The sequence below is a fragment of the Alosa pseudoharengus genome, unplaced genomic scaffold (assembly GCF_046254945.1).
Source record: "Alosa pseudoharengus isolate Yale_2024_CS ecotype anadromous, Long Island Sound unplaced genomic scaffold, YU_APseudo_1.1 YU_APseudo_1.1_scf_14, whole genome shotgun sequence".
Taxonomy (NCBI): Eukaryota; Metazoa; Chordata; class Actinopteri; order Clupeiformes; family Clupeidae; genus Alosa; species Alosa pseudoharengus.
Window position 1 is genome coordinate 22285515 of NW_027468609.1, and position 22361 is coordinate 22307875.

Consider the following 22361-nt stretch of genomic DNA (forward strand, 5'->3'; position numbering starts at 1 on the left):
CATCATTTATATTAATTGGGTTTAAATATGTATTCTCATGTATTCTTAACTCGTCGTTTTAGTATAACAACGATCATCATCTCTGGCTCTTTTGCCCATGGACAGCGTTTACCCCACTGCTCCACACATGACGCGCAGCGCATATGCTCTTTGAGCAGAAAGGTTATGTCGATGCCGCGGCTTGACATTTAAGAAGTTGCAGGTGGCTTAAAAACCAACACCAGCCTATCGATAGCGGGTGAGACAGATAGGAAGGCTCTGGCTAAAGTCACCTTCACACTCGCGTTGGCTTGGCCACTCGCCTCTGATAGCTTGCTAAGTGACTGACGTAATGTATCATGGCACTGGCATCACACCAGTATCCAACATCCACACGCTGCTGCAGTCTAGTCTCTGTGGTTCGTGATGGAAGATACGAGCTGTTTACTTCAGCCCAGCCGCAACAGTGCAAACGTGTAGGCTACGACTCAAAACGAGTATAATGGATATTACTGTTTTGGCGTCATCAAGCGAATGCCCACGGGGATTTAAGAAAAACAACGACACGAAGTGCCAAAGCCGATGATGGGTTTATCGTTACCGGGATGGTGAAATCGGGCGCTAAAAATATTTAATGCTGTCTTGATCATTTCCTCTGGACGGACTGGACATTCACTTGACAGAGGGCACATAGGTTTCCTTTGGCCGAGGACTCGCGTCCCCAGGTCACTTCAACCATGGCCCTGGTAACGCTGCAGCGCTCCCCCACCCCGAGTGCAGCATCCACTGCCAGCACCGGCGCCAGCACCGCGGGGGAGGTAAGCGGAGGCGGAAAGCCGTGCAGGGACTCGGCAACAGAGGCAGAGCCGGGGAGGAAACGCCGTGGATGCGTGTAGGGACCGGGTATCTAACGGCAGGCCCTGACATTGATGCAGAGTTGATGGATAGAGATTGTTTAACCCAGCGATGTGCTGTTTTCCATTCCTGTCAAAATAACTAAAATAGCCTACATCAGCTCGAGTGCATTGATATGACGGCACCTGCTTTAACAAAAAACCGTGACAAGCACTTTTAGAGGGCTAGTGCTAGCTGCTGTCGGCATTTAGAGCTGAATCTGATTTCAGGGATTAAATCGTACAATGCCAGCTAGCTTGAACAATGCATTTCTGGTGAAGTTGTAACGTATCCTGATGAAGCGATATTAATGTTGCATATGTTATCACCTATGGCGTTATGATACATTGAATATACAATGTAGCCTAACAACGCAAGAGTGATGGCTTAGAGTTCCGTTTTGGGACGTTACATTTGTATCAACAGCCTACGTTTTGCTTGAACTAGCTGGGATTATCCAAATCCAAATCTCTTTTCCATGTCAACAATACAAAGTGATAGTCATATCATAATTACAGTTCTACACAGCTTTAGAAGTAGTCTAAACTGTAGGCTCTGTGCTGTTTTCATATCACCCGTGATCAATGATTGAGACTATAGCTTGTAGCCTATTTAGCACATCTGACGGCAGTGTGTTATTTGAGCCAAAACGTGTGTCTGTTTCTGCTTTAATGGCACAGATATAGCCTCAGATTTATATTCTGTTATCACTACCTTACATTATTTATTATGATCCAGGGTGGCCACACATGCAATATTGACAGACGTTCAACAGGGTGCGCCACCAGAACGTTGCTTGTAATGTTTTCAATTCAGTGGGCAACATCTTATTTAATTTGAATAAACAGCGATATGGCATCACCTTAGGATAGAAAGCCATGGGTTGTAATTGGGTATTTGGGTCTTAATCTGTTAGGTAGGTTAATCTGATAAATTAATTTCGCAAATCATAAACGTGACGCTTAAGTAGAAATGGCAGTTGAACGATAGTTTACTTTATGATGGAGCCCATGTTGACCATGTAGGCTAATGGTAGCTTTACATCATATGCCATGACGCAGCACTCACACACATACAAACGGTCACACACAGGCACGTCAGTGCAATAGTTGCTGGCTGCTCACTGTGCATACTGCCATGTTATCAGACCCGGGGGACTTCGCTGCACCAATGATGTCATACTTACAGGGACCTCGCTGTTAGCCAAAAGTCGAGCTCATATTCCTTCTATGACTTTGGCAAGAATTCGGGCTGCCGTAACCTCCGAAAGATCTTTTACGCACAGCTTTACTGCAGCAAGAAGAAATACTAGAAACAGACTAATTAAAAATAATTTCTCAAAAGTAATCACTTTGTCAGCAGTTCTCTGAAAACAATTGCCTTGCCATGCCTAAGTGGCATGTCTTTATGTTAGTGCACCTTGTGACTACTGTTACAGAATGTCCTACTCAGCTTTATGATAGGCTACCTGTTGCAATAAGAAAATCAATAGGTTTCAATAGGCTATAGATCACCTCAAAGATCATATGTAGTCTCATAACACTGTTACGTACAACTCTGTGTGAGTCAGCTAGTGTGAAACTTTCATTCATATTCATAAGCAGCTATGTGACGATATCAAGTAAGTTAGTGATGGTGTTGGTTGGAGTGATGGTAGGATCCATTAGTAAGCGTAATAGTAGATTACTCATTTGACTGTTGCCCTTGGAATCTAGAACAGAACATCATTGTCCTGACTGTTCCGTCTTGTGTTGCCTCTTCCTGCAGGATTTGGGGAGCGACGATGACCGAAAGGCCAATCAAAGGTGAGTGGAAGGCTTGTCTTTTCATCATTGGGCTGCTCTCCACCTTATGACGTTACGTCTGAGTTACCACTAAACATCTGTTGTTGTTGTTGTGGCTTGCTGATTGATATGACGTGTATGTAGAAGGGGTTTTCCTTGAATTTCCCCTTGGGGATCAATAAAGTATCTATCTATCTATCTATCTATCTATCTATCTATCTATCTATTCAATCTGTCTATCTCCTTTAGCCTTTATTAAAAATAATTTTGTTTAGTAGTGTGGGTCAGAAGATGGCTGGTGGCGATTGAAAGCACATGTGAATATTTCTGGGAAGCCTCACACTGCCATGCTTCTCTGTAGGCCTACAAATTCAGCCTTTTCTTCACTAAGAATCTATTATCAGGATCAGGAATATATTTAGCAAAGCGCTGATTATGACTTCTATAGACATTAAGTCTAGACAATGCCTCTGTCATCCTAAATTTTTCAGGATTTTGAAAAAGACAAAAACGAAAAGCAACGATTTTATTTTACTGATCATACAGTGCCTAAGTGGACAAATCAGCACTAGTTCTTCCACTTTGAAAGTGTTATTGTGAACTGTAACAGGGTACACTGAATGCCCAGTATGATCTAAATGACATTATCCTGTGCATTAGCTAATTTCTCATGAAACACTGTGCGATCATTGGTTTTGAAGTATCATCAGAACGGGCCGCCTGGCAGGTGCTGCTGCTGTTTGCTGTGTCAGGACGTGGTGCGGAGATATGGCCCTTCCACTCCAGTGTTCTCTCCCTCTCTCTCTTGCACGCAGCGTGGCAGGAGGTCTTGCACGGATCTGACTCGCTCGTACTAGCATCTCACATTCAAAATGAGCCTGACCCAACACACACACACACAGTATACCCACACACACACACATACACACACACATGCATGCACAAACACGCACATACACACACATACATACACGCACAGCAGTATGTTGTCTGTGTGTGTGTGTGTGTGTGTGTGTGTGTGTGTGTGTGTGTGGATCTGGGCTGGCGGCTAACGGTTGTTGCATTGAGTGCGCAGCGTCGCTGCTCAGTCTGTGACTTAGATGCCAGGCAGAGATAATACTGCCACTGCGTGTGGGCTGGGGAGCAGCGCAGCACAGAACAGCAGGAGCAACAACAGCTGAGCGAACATCCAGAATCAACCATCTTCATCATCGGCGTATAGACAGACAGACAGACAGACAGACAGACGGACAAACAGACAGACACTCAGACAAACAAAGCGAGACTTCTGTGATCTTGAGTGAGTGTGAGGAGAGGGTCGAGATAAGAATTGCAGGATGCATCTTGTGGTGGAGTCTCCGAACCAAGCCATGCTGAAGGTGCTGCCCTATTTCGGCCACTCTCAGACGGAGATCTGCAGACTGTAAGGCTCTTTGATATACAATCCTGTTGGGAGGTGTGATGGTGTTTGGTTTGTGTTGACTAAATGTAAGTTATGAAAGGAAGATTATGAGCTTTTTTAACAAGAAGCTACTTATTTTACCTGGGCCTCCTAAAGCCAATCACTTATGCAGATGTTGTGTTTGTACTCAATATATATATATGTTTTTTTCATTGTATCTCAGATATCATACTCATAATCTTTTAATCGGGAGTAGTTTCAGTGTTATCAAAGATTTTAAATGTGATTTGCTATGTTTAACACTTCAGTCATATTATGGTAAATGCAGTTACAAACCTGCTCTAGGAAGTAGATTAATAGTCTGTGGTGGAATGCAAACTTTTGACTCTTGGACAGTTCTCAATAGTGCATTGTATATGTGTTGTGCATTCAATCATTATGGCTGAGGCATTTCTCTTTGAGCCCATGTCCATATGCTAAACAGATGTCCTGTCAGCATTTCTCGGAGGTTGTTACGTAACGTGCATTAGACACGACATTCCAAGAATTTCCAAAAAGTTTCCCAGAGTCAACCAATTGAAGTGCATCATTATTTACCAATCATCTTTTCTTAGAATGCATATGGGAAATGTCATCTTTATGTCCTTATCGTTATTAGAAATGTAAAGAGATTGTAAAATGCTCCATGTTGCATGCCAACACAAGGCACTTTGTCATGCTCTTTTTGCTGGTGTGTGTCAGAGGTTTCAGCCGGTCATCAGTTCAGGAAACAAAGCCGGTCTCTGTTCAGTGTTCTTGTGAGGCGTTCAGCCTTCAGAGCTGGTACTCTTGTAGGAAGGGCCATCTTTGTGCTGCGGGGGCCTCGGTATCCGTCCACTTTGACCTTTTTTGCAGATCACAGGACAGCGGTTATTTCCTCAGGGTTGTAAACGCTCCCCAGTCATTTCCGTCATGGCTGCCAGGCATAAAAAAAGACACGATGCCTCGTGTTCCTAAGGCCCTGTCATTCATTTGAAGAGGTTTACCCAGAGTTAACTTGTTATCTGCCAAAATTGTACCCAAAGAAATGGAATATAATATTCTGTTACAGCTTTCTACAGCTTTTCATCAGCTTTTGTGTCTTATAAGGTTGTTTTTTTCTGTTTGTTTGTTTTTATGAAGACACTTGCCGGATACTTTATAACTAGTGAAAGATCTTGCCTGGTCGGTTGGTACTGGAATCTCATTTGAAATAAAGTGGATCTTCCCCTTTGATGCATCTGGCGTGGTCTCAAATGGGTACAAATACTGTGGTGTCAATGACAAACATATCAGTTGAGGATGCAGCTCTTCTAATTAGCGAAGCAAATTAGACATGAGGGCTGGCGATACAGACCATTTCACCCCCATTCTGTCCTCATGTGCGTTTTTACAAATGAGGGTCATTTGTCCTTGTCCCTGCTTTGGGGGTGGTGGTGTGTATGTGTGTGTGTGTGGGGGGGGGGGGGGTGGCTGCCCAAATGGCGTAATCATCTTTTCTGTTCTCGCTGTCCATTGCATTTCAGCCTCAGTGAGAGCTTCTTCATGGTCAAAGGGGCAGCGCTGTTTCTCCAGCAGGGCGGCAACAGCAACACACAGGCACCCAGGACCCCTACGCACCACAAACACGCAGGTACGTCAACTCAGCCTGCGTCTGTGGGTCACCCAAGTCACCTGAAGCTTTCTACATGGTAAAAGATCTACTTACTGCTGTTTGGTGAAACGTTCGTTGTTCAATAGCACTATATAGTCTTTTGATAGTTTTTTGCTATATAGTGCAGAATGAATGCAACAATGTTATTCCACATAACATAATATAAGTATTAACATGCAGCTTTGATAGCCATACTGAAGAATAGCATTGAAGTCAGATGTAGCTCAAAGAACACGAATCTTCAGAGCATGCGCCATTACCACAACAACAGTGTATTGTTTGAGTCCCCCGATTTCCAATGCCGATTTTGGTTCTTTTCTTTGATTTTGGTTCTTGTCCTGAAATCCAAGGCATTTTTAGAGTTTACATCACTAAGTGTACACTTTTATCAGTCAAATACTCGATCTGAAGAGTATTTGATTTCCCCTGTGAATCGAAACATAGAGAACGTCATTGACAAGAATGACCAGTCTGAACAACAACAAAAAAAGAGACAAAGGCACTATGTATGATCTCCGCATTACCATATTATGTAATGAATTGGATTGGACACACTGTCCAGCCTCCTTTTGGTCATAAACAAAAGGAGGCTGGCAAAATGGCAAAATAAACTTAAAGATAGGAGGGTTAGGTTAGTTAGTTCAATTCAAAGTTCAGTCATGCCCTGAATACTAGGTTGTAAGAGAGTATGCATACTATTCTTGTATGTTCAAACTTAATTATATACTGACAAATAATGGCAAGTTGAATCACCAACAGTTCTTACCCAGCACGTAATCACACCACATATAACCCAGAACATATCGCCCTGCCATCCCATTATGCTCACCACACTACTCATTGGTTGCCCAGTAAAAATATGTCAAATGAGCAGACAGATGAAGATTAATAGGTTTTATAGTGTAGAATGCAATTTTGGAATGTGGAATGACCAAATAAATTATTGCAAATCATTGCTCTCCCAGGCCAATCAATTCTTAATAAGTTGTTTAATTAACTTAATGTAGCAAGGGAGCTTTATGTGCACAGACCTTCGGCACGTTGGACAAAATTTCAAGATTGTCCAGAACTCATTTCGAGAGCTGAGGGTATTCCACAAATGTCACAGTCCGGTGATGACCGCACCTAAGGACATCAGTTCAAATCCCATGCTACACACAACTTGAAAATAATCTATCTTGTAATTGTACTTTAAGATGTTGTGGATAGAAGCATCTGCTAAATGAATGCATTTGATTGTGAATGTACAGTATGTCAGTGTGTACTCATAGGGTGTTTCTTGCAGGTGACTTACCACAACACCTGCAGGTAATGATCAACACCCTTCGCTCTGAGGATCGCATTAAGCTGGTAAATATTCTTCTATACTGTTAATTACATCCCACCAAACAGATGCCTTTTGTTTCAATTGCAGACTTGTATGTACCTAGTGTCCCCCCTTACAGATTAATTCATATCCATCAACAATTTGCAGATGTCTCAGATTTACTGTGGTCATTGTATATTTAGCTTCAAATACTATTTTTTTTTTTTATTTGGAATTGAAATGCTGGATTTTCCTATGATGAGCCTAGTTATTCTACTCTACTGAGAACCCTGTGGTGCTGAAATGGACAGTGGTTCTCTAATTACTTGTGAGAATTCTCTTGAGTAATCTTTTTCGTTCTTTCCTTCTTTCTCTCTTTCTCTCTCGCTCTCTCTCTCGCTCTCTCTCTCTCTCTCTCTGTGTCTGTCTGTCTGTCCATCTGTCTGCCTGTCTTTCTCTCAGGCTGTCAGGTTGGAAAGTGTCTGGTCTGATCGTGTGCGATACATGGTCGTTGTTTACACAAATGGGAGGCAAGATACGGAAGAAAACATTCTTTTAGGCATGGATTTCACAAACAAGGACAGGTGAGGAAGAAGTCACTCAACTAGAATTCTGTTCTAAAGACACTTTCAAAATTACTCAAACTTCCTTTTTGATGATGTGGCCAAAAATACTTTGAGGACATGAGGAGAAACTTGGGTTACCCCAAATTCTTTTTTAGACCAAAAGGTCTGTAATTGAAAAGAGAGACGCGAGACTTATTACTGATTGATAGGGTATTATTGGTGTATAAAAGGTATTTCAGAGTTATTCTCTAAACTAAGTCTCAAGCTCTGACTGCTTGGTTGGTCATAGCCCCGCTTCTGCTAGGTGATTCACGTTCTTTGGTAGAACCATCATCTTTACTGCATCGATATTCATTCATTCATTCGTTAATGTTTGGATTTGTACAGCAAAAGTTGTTCCATTGGGATGGTTTTGCCTTTGTGGAGTGACACCAGTATACACTTGGATGGTGATGGGTGAGTGCCCTATCTTGTTATTTGTTTAGTGTGGTTCTGTTATATGAATTTGGTTTGGAATGTAATATTTTGATTTCATGACTGGACATGTATGCATGCCAGATCATACTACATTTATTACTGAGTGGAAATATATCAAATTACCTGCTGTAGGTGGTATGTTGCAAATATGTTGCACTAAAAGGCATTTTAAAGGGAAACAGTGGATTTTGTCCTTTTTTGCTCTATACATTGTCGAAGAGATAATTCATGTACTAATAAAAATAGAAATCATAATCTATATGTTATAGAATAGAAATCATAATCTTTATAAAATATACTATATGAATCTGCTAATACTGCAAAACATTTTAAGGACAGAATTGTGTTACTGTGTTCATGTTTTGTTCATCAGTGCACTAGACACGTTTATCTGATAATTCATGATCCAGCATGGATGTCCTGCGGTTTTATTTCTTCTCACCCACAGAGGCTTCAGCGTGAACACAGCTGGACGTTTGCATGTCTTCAAACCGGTGTCTGTCCAGGCCATGTGGTGAGCAGAGCACTTTTCCCAGACTCTTGTTTTTCCGTACACTTTGTTCTATTTTGAAATGACCCAGAAATAACCGAAATCTTTAAATATCAAACACCTCGGCCAATCAGGGGAGGCAAAAAGGCCGAATGATTTCACTGCAGGACTTGATTGGTTTGCCAGAGCGGAGACAGTAGAAATTTGTGATAATGCACCCTCTGCTGGTTGCTAGGCAGACATGCCGTGGCAGGAAGGAAGTCAGATCTGTCCATTGTCACCAGCGAGGGGAGGGGGAAGGGGGTGTTTGCTGTAAGATAAGCTGTTGGAGCGGGTGTGGCCATATTTGGTTTCTTTCTTGTGGCAGTATAGGACTGCTGATGGAATTTTCAAGCAGTTGTTTCAGCAAATTAATTTCCTTGGTGGGAAACCAATGATTCTTTTGTATTTTATATCTTACAAGCAAAACACTGTCTGTGATGATATTACATTCTATTACAGTTTTTCTCAGTCACTTTGGTGCTTTTCTCAGATCAGAGTGAAAATTCTCATGACTATTAGTTCAACCTCCACAACATTTAGTCATTTGTGTACATCATAGTAGTAGGTATAAGTATATATACTCTTTTGATCCTGTGATGGAAATTTGGTCTCTGCATTTATCCCAATCCGTGAATTAGCACGGAATCAGCACACAGTGAACACACAGTGAGGTGAAGCACACACTAATCCCGGCACAGTGAGCTGCCTGCAACAACAGCGGCGCTCGGAGAGCAGTGAGGGGTTAGGTGCCTTGCTCAAGGGCACTTCAGCCGTTCCTACTGGTTGGGGTTCGAACCGGCAACTCTCCGTTTACAAGTCCGAAGCGCTAACCAGTAGGCCTCGGCTGCACAGTATCAGTTGCTTTCATACAATTCTCTGCTGTTTTATAACATTATCATTTGCTTATGTCATGTCAGTCAAAATTAACTATACATATGGATGCTGAATAGTCGTTCCCAATAAAACTAATAGTCTTCATTTCATTGCTTGAGTCTAGTTATCAAATTCTGTCACAAGGCTGTAGAATTGCAAAGAGCATATACAGTAAAACTGTGAAACGTACATATTCAGTGTCTTGTACTCACTTACTCCCCTAACTACAGCAATTTGTAACTTTACTGTAGTTTTCTGTACTGTATAGTGCTGTCTTGAGCATTTTCAGGTAGTGTCACTGAGTTCTGACCTTTTTTTGCATGGGAAAACACTGAGAGCATACAGTAAACTGTCGTAATGAAAACATGACAAAACCATTTGACTATCTTGTTCATTAACGATGGTGTCAAGACTTCTCATTTTGATGACACTGGCAGTTTCATTGACATAAATACTTGCTTTTGAGGAATGGACTATCCATTTTGAGCAAGTGACATGCTTTTGCAGGTTATCCACTAGGTTTTGCAGTTTGCACTATTTGTTTTGAGAAATGCACTAACTGCTGTGCAAATGTTAATAGTGATGTGAGAAAAGCACCAAAGCGACTGAGAAAAACTGAGAAAATCAGTGTTTATTACAGAAGAAATAAAATGTAAATTTATTAAAACTAAGTTTTGTTATATTAAATAATTGAATTTAATTCTAATTTACATTCATATGTACTGTAATATTTCTTATGAATAATGATAAATGAATGTGCATCTTCTGCAGAAGGCGTTAATGTGTGTTTGCAATGTCTTAAGAGTGGTCAAATCCCTCTGCTTCACTGTCTCTCCACTGTGTTGATATGTAGACCCAATCTAACTCACCGGGCCCTGATGCTCACTCACTCCTTAGGAGCAAGATTAGCTAAATCAGCGCCATTGGGGCTGCCATTTCATTCCACAGAAGAGATTAACTCAAAAAGAGAACTTTGGGACATTTCCTTCAGTAATAGTGCAGTCATATTAGAAGGGAGTAGACTAAATATAAATTAGTGTTGTTGTGAAGAACAGTAAACCACAAAGGCCTCACTGTAAAGTTCTGTGTGTGTGTGTGTGTGTGTGTGTGGTTGTGTCCAGGTCCGCCCTGCAGGTCTTACACAAAGCCTGCGAGGTGTCACGCAGGTACAACTACTTCCCTGGCGGGATGGCGCTCACCTGGACAGGCTACTATGAGAGCTGCATCTCCTCGGAGCAGAGCTGCATCAACGAATGGAATGCCATGTGCGACCTGGAGACCACTCGGCCTGACTCGCCCACCATGTTCACTGACAGGTAGCCAGTCGCCATCGCACTCACTCCTAGACCCCTCATTTAAACGAGGGGTAAAGTGTCCTGTCATCCAATGAGTAAAGTGTCCTGTGCCCGAACTAAAGCTGTCATGTGGCATGTGGGAGCATTGAGCTAGGTTAATCCACCAATGTTTGTGCTTCGGATCTTGCTCATTGTATTGAATTAGCAAATAGATTTTGCTTTGTTATTAGATAAGCTTTTGTTAGACGTTGGACTTTGCACTTTGCCCACTACAGTATTTAAATTAAAACCCGTAGAGTGAGTCTTATCCTCTATTAAATTATGTCACCCTTTCATGTGTTTGCCTGCAATTCTAAAATGGGGCTTGAGGTCTAATATTTTGTAGCATTTATCAGGCCTTGAATTTTTTTCTTGAATGTTACGCAACACCATGGATAGTTTTGAATATCCTCTTTTCAATAAGTCTCTGTAAACTTGACTAAATGTCCCCTCTGTGGCCTACATGCACAATGATAAACCCGCAAGCATAGTAAAAATAGAAATACACTCGAGATATGCTGGCCTTGTTATGACCGCATGTGTGTGTGTGTGTGTGTGTGTGTGTGTGTATGTTGGCAAGGCCGACGGAGAGAGAGCGAACCGAGTGTCTTATCAAGTCCAAATTGCGCACTGTCATGATGTTCCAGGATCTGGAGAATGTCACCTCAAAGGAGGTAAGTTATTGTGTCAGATCTACAAAATACTATAAAATCATGCCAGATCTGATCTAATTTGCTGTATTGATGAGAATACACATTTCTGTTATCCCTACAAAAATAACTAAGATCATATTGAAGTACTGTATATGCTATGATGAAGTATTTGGTATATATTGTAAATAAGCCAAATTGTCATATGTCTCTATGAAATGGACATTGTGATGAAGGTTTGTCATATCATTGTGATTGTTTATAAAATATCTTTGTTTATGAAGCATATGTGCCACAATGCACCTACGTTAAAAAGCACTGTCAGGCCTTGTAAAAACATGGTAAGGCAAAATGTCTCTCATTCTCCCTTCAGATTCGCAACGAGTTAGAACAGCATATGAGCTGTAACCTCACGGAGTACAAGGAGTTCATTGACAACGAGATGTTACTCATCCTGGGCCAGATGGACAAAGCCACACTTATATTTGACCATCTCTACTTGGTGAGATGTCTCACATGGTCTTACATGATAACATGTTAAGCCTGTTGTCTTACTGTCTTACATGATAACATGTTAAGCCTAGGCCCGTGCAGTAATCCATCCCTGGGGGGGTACTGTTCTTTTCTGATCTATTAGGACACATATTTAGTTTTTATCAGTACTCATCTGTGGTTATAACCTCTCCTCTAGGGCTCTGAGTGGAATGCCTCTAATCTGGAGGAGCTGCGAGAGTTGGGGTATGTTACAAATCCTGAAGTCACTCTGGAGTCCACATTAAAACTTGCACTTGCACACAGACACATTCAAAATATATTCTCATTCTGAAAGAATAACAATACAGACTTTTCATAAGTGACATGATATTGTGATTTTATTTTGTTAATTCATTTTTTTCTGAATTGCATCCAATGCATTTTTCCTTGTTTTGGATTTAGGGTTGGATACATCCTTAATGTCACCAGGGAGATTGACAACTTCTTTCCCGGCACATTTGCATATCATAATGTACGAGTTTACGACGAGGAGGCAACTGATCTGCTGGCTCATTGGAACGACACCTACAACTTCATTGTCAGAGCCAAGTAAGTTCACAGGCTTTCAGATTATACTAGGGATGCACCGAATCCAGGATTCGGTTTCGGATTCGGCCGAATATTGGATTTTTTGACGGGGTTCGGTTTCTGCCGAACCTTAGAATTTTTCCCCACCGAACCGAACCCTACGCTTACACTATGCGCGCTACACTGGTCGACGTCATGACGCCGCCTTTGATTATAGGAAGTTGTTTACGTAAGTGGCCCGTTCGAATGCAGTAGCTCAGGCTGTGTGAGTGAGAAAGTGAAAATGGAACTCGTGAGCAGAAAAAGTGTTGTTTGGCAGTACTTTCAGTCCAAAGAAGGTGATTCTAGTCGAGCTACATGTTCAATTTGCAGTTAAAATAAAATTAAATTAAATATACACTGCTGTGGATGTTATTTACTTCATAAATGTGTTTACTGTGTTAATGGACTGAGGATGGAGTAGGATTCGGTATTCGGTTTCGGATTCGGCAGAATCTTAACCAGTGGATTTGGTATTCGGCCGAACCCCAAAAATCTGGATTCGGTGCATCCCTAGATTATACTCTATATAATAGTATACACACAGAATCAGAACCTTGCATGTAAGGCCTGTTGCAGTGTAAAATCAATGAGAGTATCAATGATATTTCAGAAGTGGTATAAAATCTGCTAATGCTGTTCACACACCATTTATGAACATTTATGCTCATTGTTGTGGCTCATGATATTGCAAGCATAGAATGTTTTTAAATGAAGTATATGGCTGTTGGCATGGTGTGCTTTTACTGAATATTTTTAAAGGAAAATGGATTTTAGAGCTGAAGTGTGTGTGTGTGGGTGTATGCGTGTGTGTGCGTGTGCGTGCATGTTGTTTGCAGGAAAAATCAGTCGAAGTGTCTGGTACACTGTAAAATGGGTGTGAGTCGATCAGCTTCGACGGTGATTGCTTACGCCATGAAGGAGTACGGCTGGTCCCTTGAGAAGGCGTTAAACTTTGTCAAACAGAAGAGGAGCATCGCCTGCCCCAACTCTGGCTTCATGAGACAACTGGCAGAGTACGAGGGCATCCTGGATGCCAGGTGAGGGCAGACGTCCAGTACCTAAGCGGCAGGGTTCCTGGACCTTAGCGTCAGGGTTCCATTACCTCAGCGTCAGAGTTCCAGCACCTTAGCGTCCGAGAACTAGTACCTCAGTATCGGAGTTTCAGTACCTTAGCATCAGAGTTCCAGTGCCTCAATGTCAGAGGCCCAGTATCTAAGTATTAAAGTTTGAGTACCTCAAATAATTACTGCACAAATAATCACTCTAAAGTTTTAGTGAGTTTAAAGTGAGTTTTTGGCTTTCGACCAGTGTTCTGCAGAATTAAATGATTTTATCTTTAATGTTTTCACAAACAGCCTTGGATTCATTGATTTTATGCAAAATCACATGTTGAAAGTTTGGCATGGTTAGTCATTGTAACCGATGTAACAAAAGCATGTAACAAAACTGATCGATGATGAGTGCGTACAACAGCAAGTGACCACTGTACATTTCTTTTTTTGCTCTGTCTCTTTATTCCTTTTCCTCTTGTTTTTTTGCTCTTCAGCAAACAAAGGCACAATAAGCTGTGGCATCCTGAGGGAGGGGGTGATGAGATGCCTGAGGGCGGTGGCCCGGAGGGGGAGCCCGGGGAGGGGGAGGAGTGGCTGCGGGAGGGAGGTGCTGCGTCCGCGTCTCCCCACTGCTGTGGCGGTGGCGGAGGAGGAGCGGTGGAGATGGCGCCGCTGGACCAGCTGAACTACAACTACTACTTCCGCCGGCTCTCGGACACGGCTCTGGACAGCGAGCCCTCGACGCCGGTGCGGGGCCCGCCCCTGCTGGGCCTCGATCGCGTCTTCATCGAGATCGAGGACGTGGAGCGCGACGCGCTGCTCGACGACGACGGCTTCCCCACGCCCACGCTGGGCCCGCCGCTTGGCGAGGGGACGGCGGCGCAGACCTGTGGCCGGCTGGAGCCCCTGGAGGACATGCGTCTGCGGCTGGAGTTCAGCACGGTGGAGGAGGAGGACGAGGAGGAGGCGCAAAAGGAGGAGGCCGAGATGGCGGCACTCGCCAGTGGCGCAGCGGGCGAGGATGGTGGCGCTGTGTCTCGTTCGGCATCGGGGACCTCGCTGTCCAACCTGAACCGCTTCAACAACGAGAATGCCAATAACAGTAACCGCCTCGCCAACAAGCGCAGCTGCCCACCTACCTTTGACGTGAGTGGGTCCTCCAGATTGATTTCAGCCAATTACTATTTAATGATGTTTGACTGTCTTGCATGTCACCTTGAACAACCCATCGGAAGTCTATGGGCTTTTTGCTTTAGAATAATAATAATAATGATGATTCCATGCCATATCATCAGTACTAGTGCAGAACAGGCCAATTAGAAAAAATGCATCATTTTGACTAGGGATGGGCATAATTAATCGACGATCGATAGTTGATCATTAAGAATTTCGTCGATCACGTTAATTTGTTGTCGATTAAACTGATGCAGGTTGCGTTACATAGTGTGTCTTGAAGCAATTAAATGAATCACTGTGTGGCAGCAATTAAACATTGTACCACCCGGGGACAATATTTGATGCTATAGGCTACTCAGTTACCTACAAGTTTCCGTTTTGATTTATGAAGAGTTCACGGTGAAGTGTGGCGTGGGAATATTTTATCGTTTAAAAAACGATAACGTTAGTTCACTGCAAACACTGCGATGTAGCCTAATAATTGCCTATCACTATCAGTGCACGAGCAATAGAAGACATTGTTTCGATTCAACTCAATGAAATAAGAGCTCTTAATATTTTATATTGTTGGTTGGTTGGTTGGTTGGTCGCTTGCCGTCCCCTTCTGAGCTTGCAGGCTGAAGCAGTAGGCCTAGGCTACTACTACATTTAAACACAATTGTTGCCGCAACTGGAGGCATTACAGCCTACGAATTTAATAAAGTAAATCATGCAATTCAAACTCAATTTAGGCTACGCAATAAGGTTTCCAATACAGCACAGCGCACGTTTTGAATGAATGAAAGCGGCTGCCTTGTCTTGCAATAAACAGCGAGTGAAAAGCCCTATGCTTTGCGCAGCCTAAGTAAATAAAAGACCCCGGCCATAATTTGAGGATTTACGGCAGTTATTTTTTTTACGAGGCTTTGTTAAATAGCCTAATTAGTTGTTATAGGCTAATCTCTCACCCTCTTTCTCGACTCCATAGTTTTGAGTGACATTTTGACAAAACCTGTCAGATCTAAGCATTATTATGTTTTTGGTTAAGTTATTGTTTAACATGATTCTTTTTTTATAATTTATTATTTTGGAACAAACGAGGGTCTCTGTTTAATCTGAACGCCGGCTCGGCGGCATTCCGCTGCTTTAGAGCACCGCAGCGCTTAATATCTTCAAATTTAGCCTAACCAAACGTCCAGTTTAACTGCCACAAGTTATTTTTCTTGTGATAAAGATCTCATCGAGGAAAAACAAGCTGTATTTTTGTATTTTCATTGCTATTTTAAATGTATAAAAAGTTAAATAAATAATGAATTTTAATATAGTAATCAATATATTAATGATTAATCGATAGTCAATCGTTAATTCTCCCGACGATCGACTAAGAAAATTTAATCGAATGCCCATCCCTAATTTTGACATAGAAACTCCTCTCATTTTTTACGGTACCACCCCAAGAGGTTACATTAACATGTAACAGCCCAAACAGCCAAAAAGGCCATCAAGGCTACCTTTTCAACACATAAGGGCATAAGTGGAGAGGCCAGGGCAACATTAGAAATGTCAAAAGCTGAGAGGCTGCAAGAAGCTCAGGAATTTAAGAAGTACTGAAATGCTCAATGGTGAAAGGTTTATTATTTTTGATTCAAAGAATGCAAGAAATGCTAGTTTATTGTTTTTCTTAACATTCCAGTTAAGGGGAAGGTTTTTCTGTTGATATTTTTCTCTGGTTATTCTGTGAGCAGTTCATATTTGCTCTTTCTGAACATGCATGCAAGCCATCAATATGCAAGAGTATGCATAGAATTGCAATAGGAAATATTTATTTGAAAGCTACAACATGATCCTACTTACAGATATTGGAACAAAATGCACACTTGCAAAATATTAAATTTTTTAGTCTACTAAGTCTACTAACTATGATTATTAAATATCAGTCATGCTGGGATTTTTTTGGGGATTTGTTAGATATGATAGATATGATTGATATTGTTTCAGTGTGTGGTATGTCATTTCCTTGTATTTTGCACTGGAACAAACACAACCCTGACCATACATTTGTCTCCGTGTGTCTTCCTCTGTTTAGGACAGTGCTAGCATCAGAAACCCTTACAAGGTGAAGCCCTCTTACCAGTCGTGCCGGGACTGTCTGCGCCTGCCGTCGAATCGGCGATGCGAGCGCTTGGCCGGGGGGCGCACCCACCGCCTTAATCCCCCACGCCACTCCGCGCTTCCCACCATATCCATCGAGCCCCCGCGGGCAGCGGCGGCCAACACCTTCGCCCCTTCAACCACGCGCCCCTCACCCTCCTCCTCCTCCTCTGCCCACATGCTTCAGATACCAACGTCCAGCTCCCGTCCCCCTCCCGCCCAGCCCCCCTGCAACCACTTGTGTCGCTGCGGCCGATGCCCTCGTTGTGCCAGTCGCGCTCTCCCCGGAATGGCCCCTCTCCCGATGGCGAGCCTGGAAGCGTACCGTCAGCAGCTGGTGTCGCCCATGAGCTGCGAGGAGCTCCAGCGGGACCTGCAGCGCCCCCTGGAGGCGGAGGACCTGGAGGAGCTGCAGGAGGAAGAGGAAGAAGAGGAGGCGGAAGAGAAGCGAAGAGGACGGCAAGGAGGGGCGGCGGCTAACACAGGGGCCATCAGCGAGCTGACTCTGCTCCAGCTGAGTCTGGACAGTGGAGAGAGGCCAGTCGTGGAGCTGCACCAGGAGGCCCTGTCTATGAGGCCAGTCGCAGAGCTGCACCAGGATGCCCTCGCGTTGACGCCACCGGCAGAGCTGCATGAGAAGGACTCGTCGGGACATGAGGCGCTGACCACTGGCCTGGTGCGGCAGCGTCTGGAGCAACTCTCCAGCCTGCCTCTAGAGGATGCCCTCCCCCGAGAAACCCAGCCCGAGCTGATGGACGTCGTTAGGACAGGGGAGCAGACAGCGCCCCCTGGGCCTGTGGAGGAGATGGAAGTGGACGCCGGCAGTGGCAGCATCGGCGTTGTCAGTGCCCAAGCTTTGGAGACTCCGGTTCTTTCACCAGGCGGAGCGCTCCTGCCCTCCTCTCCACTCGGGTGCTCCCTGACCCGCAGCTCCAGCAGCGACAGCCTTTCCAGCCTCGCCAGCGTGCGGGGAGGTCAGCCGGGGCTGGTGAGGCAGCGGGCACAGGAGATCGAGGCGCGCATGCGGCTTGCGGGGCTTACCGTCCCCTCCCCCCTCAAACGTTCCAACTCCCTGGCCAAGCTGGGAGACCTCACCCTCTCCACCCAGGACCTCTCATCACCCCCCTCCTCCCAGCTGTCCGACTTCAGCGGCGGGGAGCAGACGCCCCATTACCCTGCTCTCCGCCCCATTCTGGCCAAGTCCCAGTCTGGGGTACCTCAAAGCTGACTCTCTCTCTCTCTCTCTCTCTCTCTCTCTCTCTCTCTCTCTCTCTCTCTCTCTCTCTCTCTCTCTCTCTCTTTCTTTCTTTCCTCTCATTTTCAAAACAGCAGGTCCCAGTTACTGTTTGAAAACGTTCAACGAAACAATCACGAACTAGATCAAGATAACCTCGATGGGCTTCAGTCTTCTTTAACTGAGCAGACTGGACCCCCCCTGACTTCTGGATTCTGACAGTACTGTTATACACTGGTATTTAACGATGACCTTTGGTCATATTGGTGCCCCCATATTATGAACCTTCCAAAATACAAAATCCGGTCACCTGCTTCCAGTCCTCAGTCCCACACACATCAAGACAATCCAGCTTGTCAGCCTTCAATTACCTTTACACTTCACACTACAGGGCTGAGTGTGGCTGTAGTGGACGCCATGGAAAACTGACTTTCTCTGAGCTTTCAGCGACTCCTGATGCTCATGTTGTCGGGTGCTGAGGAGCTGAGGAAAAAAAGATTGATTGACACTTAATTTGATCACTGTTTCACCAGTACCCAACCCCCCCACCCCGCCCCCACCTCCCCAGAGAAGCACTTAGCTCCGTGTATGTTTTGTCTTTTCTAATTCTCCTCTTTTCTTAGATCTGTGGTACCGTTTGGTGTGTGCGTCACAGTCAAACGGCATTGGCCCACAGCACTTCTTAACCATGTGGTCGAGCGGTCATGGGAGGAAGTGCGGAGCATTATGTAATCCCCCGGCTGTACTTCCTCCTTCAGTTCAAGCGTCAGACCGCACAACAAGCCCGGGGCTTCCAACAGTGTCTCCTCACATCCCACAGAGACCCTTAATGTAATTTACCTGCGGCCGTTTACGGCACAAAAATACTGCCTGTGTTGTGCAAAAGCCGCACATTTAAAAGAGGAACAAGGCATGTGAGTTACCCAGGCCAGGAAACTTAGTGGCGGCAAAGGACTGGAGCTAGAGAACAAATGTAACGTGTCTGTTTTAAGATGAATGTCCATCTCGCCATATACTCTCGCGCTTTGACCTTAGTCGTGAAAAATGCCGACAGTGCAACATTTGGTCTTGGCTAGAAAAAAAAACAAGTTAAGTTCTGAGAAGTTTCCAAAAGCACAGACTTAAGTTAATTGTAACCCTTTTTACTCCAGATTTTTTTTTTCTCCTGCTTTGTATTTATTGTTGTGTTTATTTATTAGATAAACAGATTGTATTATTTAATATATGTATCAGAACACCTGTATGCAACTTAACACTGTTTACGTATGGTACCTAGTCGTATGCTCATAGTTTGTTTAAAGAAGCTTCGGAGAGAGATGCCACTGGTACTGTGAATGCTTAGGTGCAATGGGAAAGCCATGGAAAACTAAAGACTGAAAGGTGTTCAGATTGTGTGGGTGTGTGCATGTGTGCCATGCCTGGACCATACATACCTGTGAGAAGGAAATCAAATCACTTATTGTCTTCAAATCAGATCTTTTTGACTGTGATCTGGTTATATTTTTTGCGTGTTTTAAGTAGCATTACTTCACTATTTACATTTTTTTCTGTCACTTTCTGTAGACAGATTACATTTTTTTATTATTTACAGGCCAAAATCAGAAAGCAGAAAAAGACTCCACAATTATCATTTTGTCAACTGTTGTTGCCTAAAATAAAAGCTTTGATTGATGGGTTTCCCCCCAAGGCCATAAACCAAGCCATTCTCTACACTTAGTGGTAGGATCAGGACATTTTTGCCAATAATATACAGTAAATAACAACAGAAGTGAGTACGCCACTGTGCAGTATTTCTTAAATGGCAAATGATCCAAAATTGCATCACAATTTCACAAATTCAGTAATTGCATTGCGGAACGGTATAGAGAATTTGCTCTTTTGTGAAATTTAAAACTACAACTTTATATTCACTATAGTCAATCCTCTCAATAATTGCATTATTAACCATCAACAGTTGTGGGGTGTCTATTTGACATTCAAGTGATATTTCACAGGGATGCAGGCTACTCACTTCTGTTTATACTGTGTAAAGCATTTTGTCTCTTAGCCATTGAATAGAAAATTCTGGTGCAACCTTTAAACCCTAACCCATGTGAACAGTTATCAACTGTCATGTGACAGAACTAAGATGTCGTATGATGATTATATGATGCACAACCCCATTTGCCATGCCATGCCAGCTTTTGAGTATATCAGCTTCTGAATCTTTAGCATATGTGTGGCCTCTCTTGGGTCTGCTCCATGTTTGCAGTCAGTGTACTGAAGGATTGTCGCTATCTCCATTACGGCTTATGTCACATTTATGCATAAGTGCCTTATGTCTGGCCATCAAGCCATTGCGTTGTGTTGGTAGCTTTGTGCACTCCAAAGCGGTCTCTGCTTCTTTTGTTATGCACTTGCTTCTTGCCATCCTTCTGCTTACAGTGTTCTCTCTCTCTTTAAGAAAAAAAGGAAAAAAGAAAAAAAGTCACAAGATTTGTGAACCCACCCAAACTAGCATTTAGCATGGCTGCCAACGATTGAGATAATTTACGACACCCCTCTTCCCCACCCCACACTTGTGTATGCACACACGCACACACACACAGGATAGACTGTTGCTTATATTTTGACATTGTTTAGACCAAAGTCCTCTTTTGGTAAGGGGTATTTTGGAGAGCATGTGTATGTCATTGTTTGATTGTTTGGAGATTCAAATTCCAGACAGTTGGGTCATTGGCCTATCTTGTCTGACAATCCAACACCCAAGTTAACTGCACCTTAGCTGAGAAAGAGAGAGAGAGTGAGAGAAAGAGGTGAGACTGACAAATCATTCATGCCAAAAGTGCAGGAGGTATTTCACAAAGTTAGGTTTCTTTCATGAGCTACCCAGATTAATTTTCCACTGTGGAAACCTAAGGGGTGAAAAGTGCCATTTGGGTTTTCTTTCCTCTGTACAGATAGCTGGATAACTCAGAACACCAGCTTTGTGGAATACCTTGCAGGTTTGTGACACACTTTGGTGTTGACATATGGCAATCGCAGCTTAAATGAAAAGAAAAAAAATCCTTTTTTTGTTTTGTTTTGTTTAATTTCTTAAATGGTATGCAAGCGTGAAAGAAATCAAAAAGCAAAATAAGCTTGCTTTAAGTGACTTCACTTTTTGTTAACATTAACTTTTTTATTTAAGCTGTGACTTTTTTGTATTACCACACTGTACATTGACTACGTTGAAAATGGGTTTCTTTTTTTTACATTTTGTTGACATTCTGTACTGTACTGTGTATGACTGAAATAAACAGTATCCTTTATGCATCAGCTGTCCAACTTTGTCTGTACGATACTGTCGGTAGACTACAACCATTCCATTTAATTTCAACTCTGCAATTTTTCTAAAATATTAGCACCATTGTGTTAAGATTATATAGGCTACTAAGTGGGAAATGACATGGGGAAGGGACGCGATCCTGCTCTCTGGTTGTCTTCTGTGTCCAGCATAGGTTTTGCTGAGTCTTTGTCTCTGTGTGTGTTGGGTGAACTAAATGCGCGTACCGGGCAACAGTTATTGAATTAGGGAAATGTGGTCATTCACATCACGGGGATGGTAGGAAGAGTCTGGGAGCTTATCAGGCACAGGCTTAGCTCACACAGGAGTCTCTGTGGTCCAGAAAACGCTAGAGGCGAAGGCAGGAATATCCACCAAGCCTGGGTGAGTATTCTCTCTTAACACGGGACATTGCCTGAGAGAAAGACAATGACTGATTAGCAGTTTAGGATCATCATATAGTGCATTTATTTTGGGGTACTGACCTCGCAAGGACAGCAGAAAGGTACTGAAACTTTTTGCTTTAACATTTTGGTGTTTTTGATTATATTTCTGTTGTAAGGTAATGCAGATCAGTTCATAGTGTATAGAAGTATGACACTCAGAACAGCCAGTATGGAGTAGGCATATGGCTTGTATAAGCTGGTTGAAACTGTGTTACTATCTACACACTAAAACAGTGTAACTATTAGTAGTAGTGTAACATTAGTGTCATGTGAAAGACTTCTGTTAAAGTAGCCTGTAATGTCAGTCGTGCAATGGAAAACACCTAGAGGCATTTAGTTATGCGTAGTTGTTGTCCGATAATAACAGGGTGAAGGGAGATCAAGAAACGTGTGTTAGTGATGGATTTTTGAGCACACACAAATTTGCCACACTAATTATGTAAGAT

At 43.1% G+C, this 22361-nt stretch overlaps 1 protein-coding gene across 1 annotated transcript; it reads left to right on the top strand.

Moving 5' to 3' along the window:
- Nucleotides 1-386: 386 nt before the first annotated feature.
- Nucleotides 387-21452, top strand: LOC143123068 (protein phosphatase Slingshot homolog 1-like). Its single transcript, XM_076284175.1, has 15 exons — nt 387-797; nt 2641-2678; nt 5604-5710; nt 7017-7081; nt 7500-7621; nt 7991-8059; nt 8529-8594; nt 10607-10801; nt 11400-11493; nt 11843-11971; nt 12161-12207; nt 12406-12552; nt 13410-13610; nt 14120-14771; nt 16867-21452. Exons 1-15 carry the CDS (start codon nt 717-719, stop codon nt 18157-18159), a joined length of 3306 nt encoding a protein of 1101 aa, XP_076140290.1. The 5' UTR covers nt 387-716; the 3' UTR covers nt 18160-21452.
- Nucleotides 21453-22361: the final 909 nt, after the last annotated feature.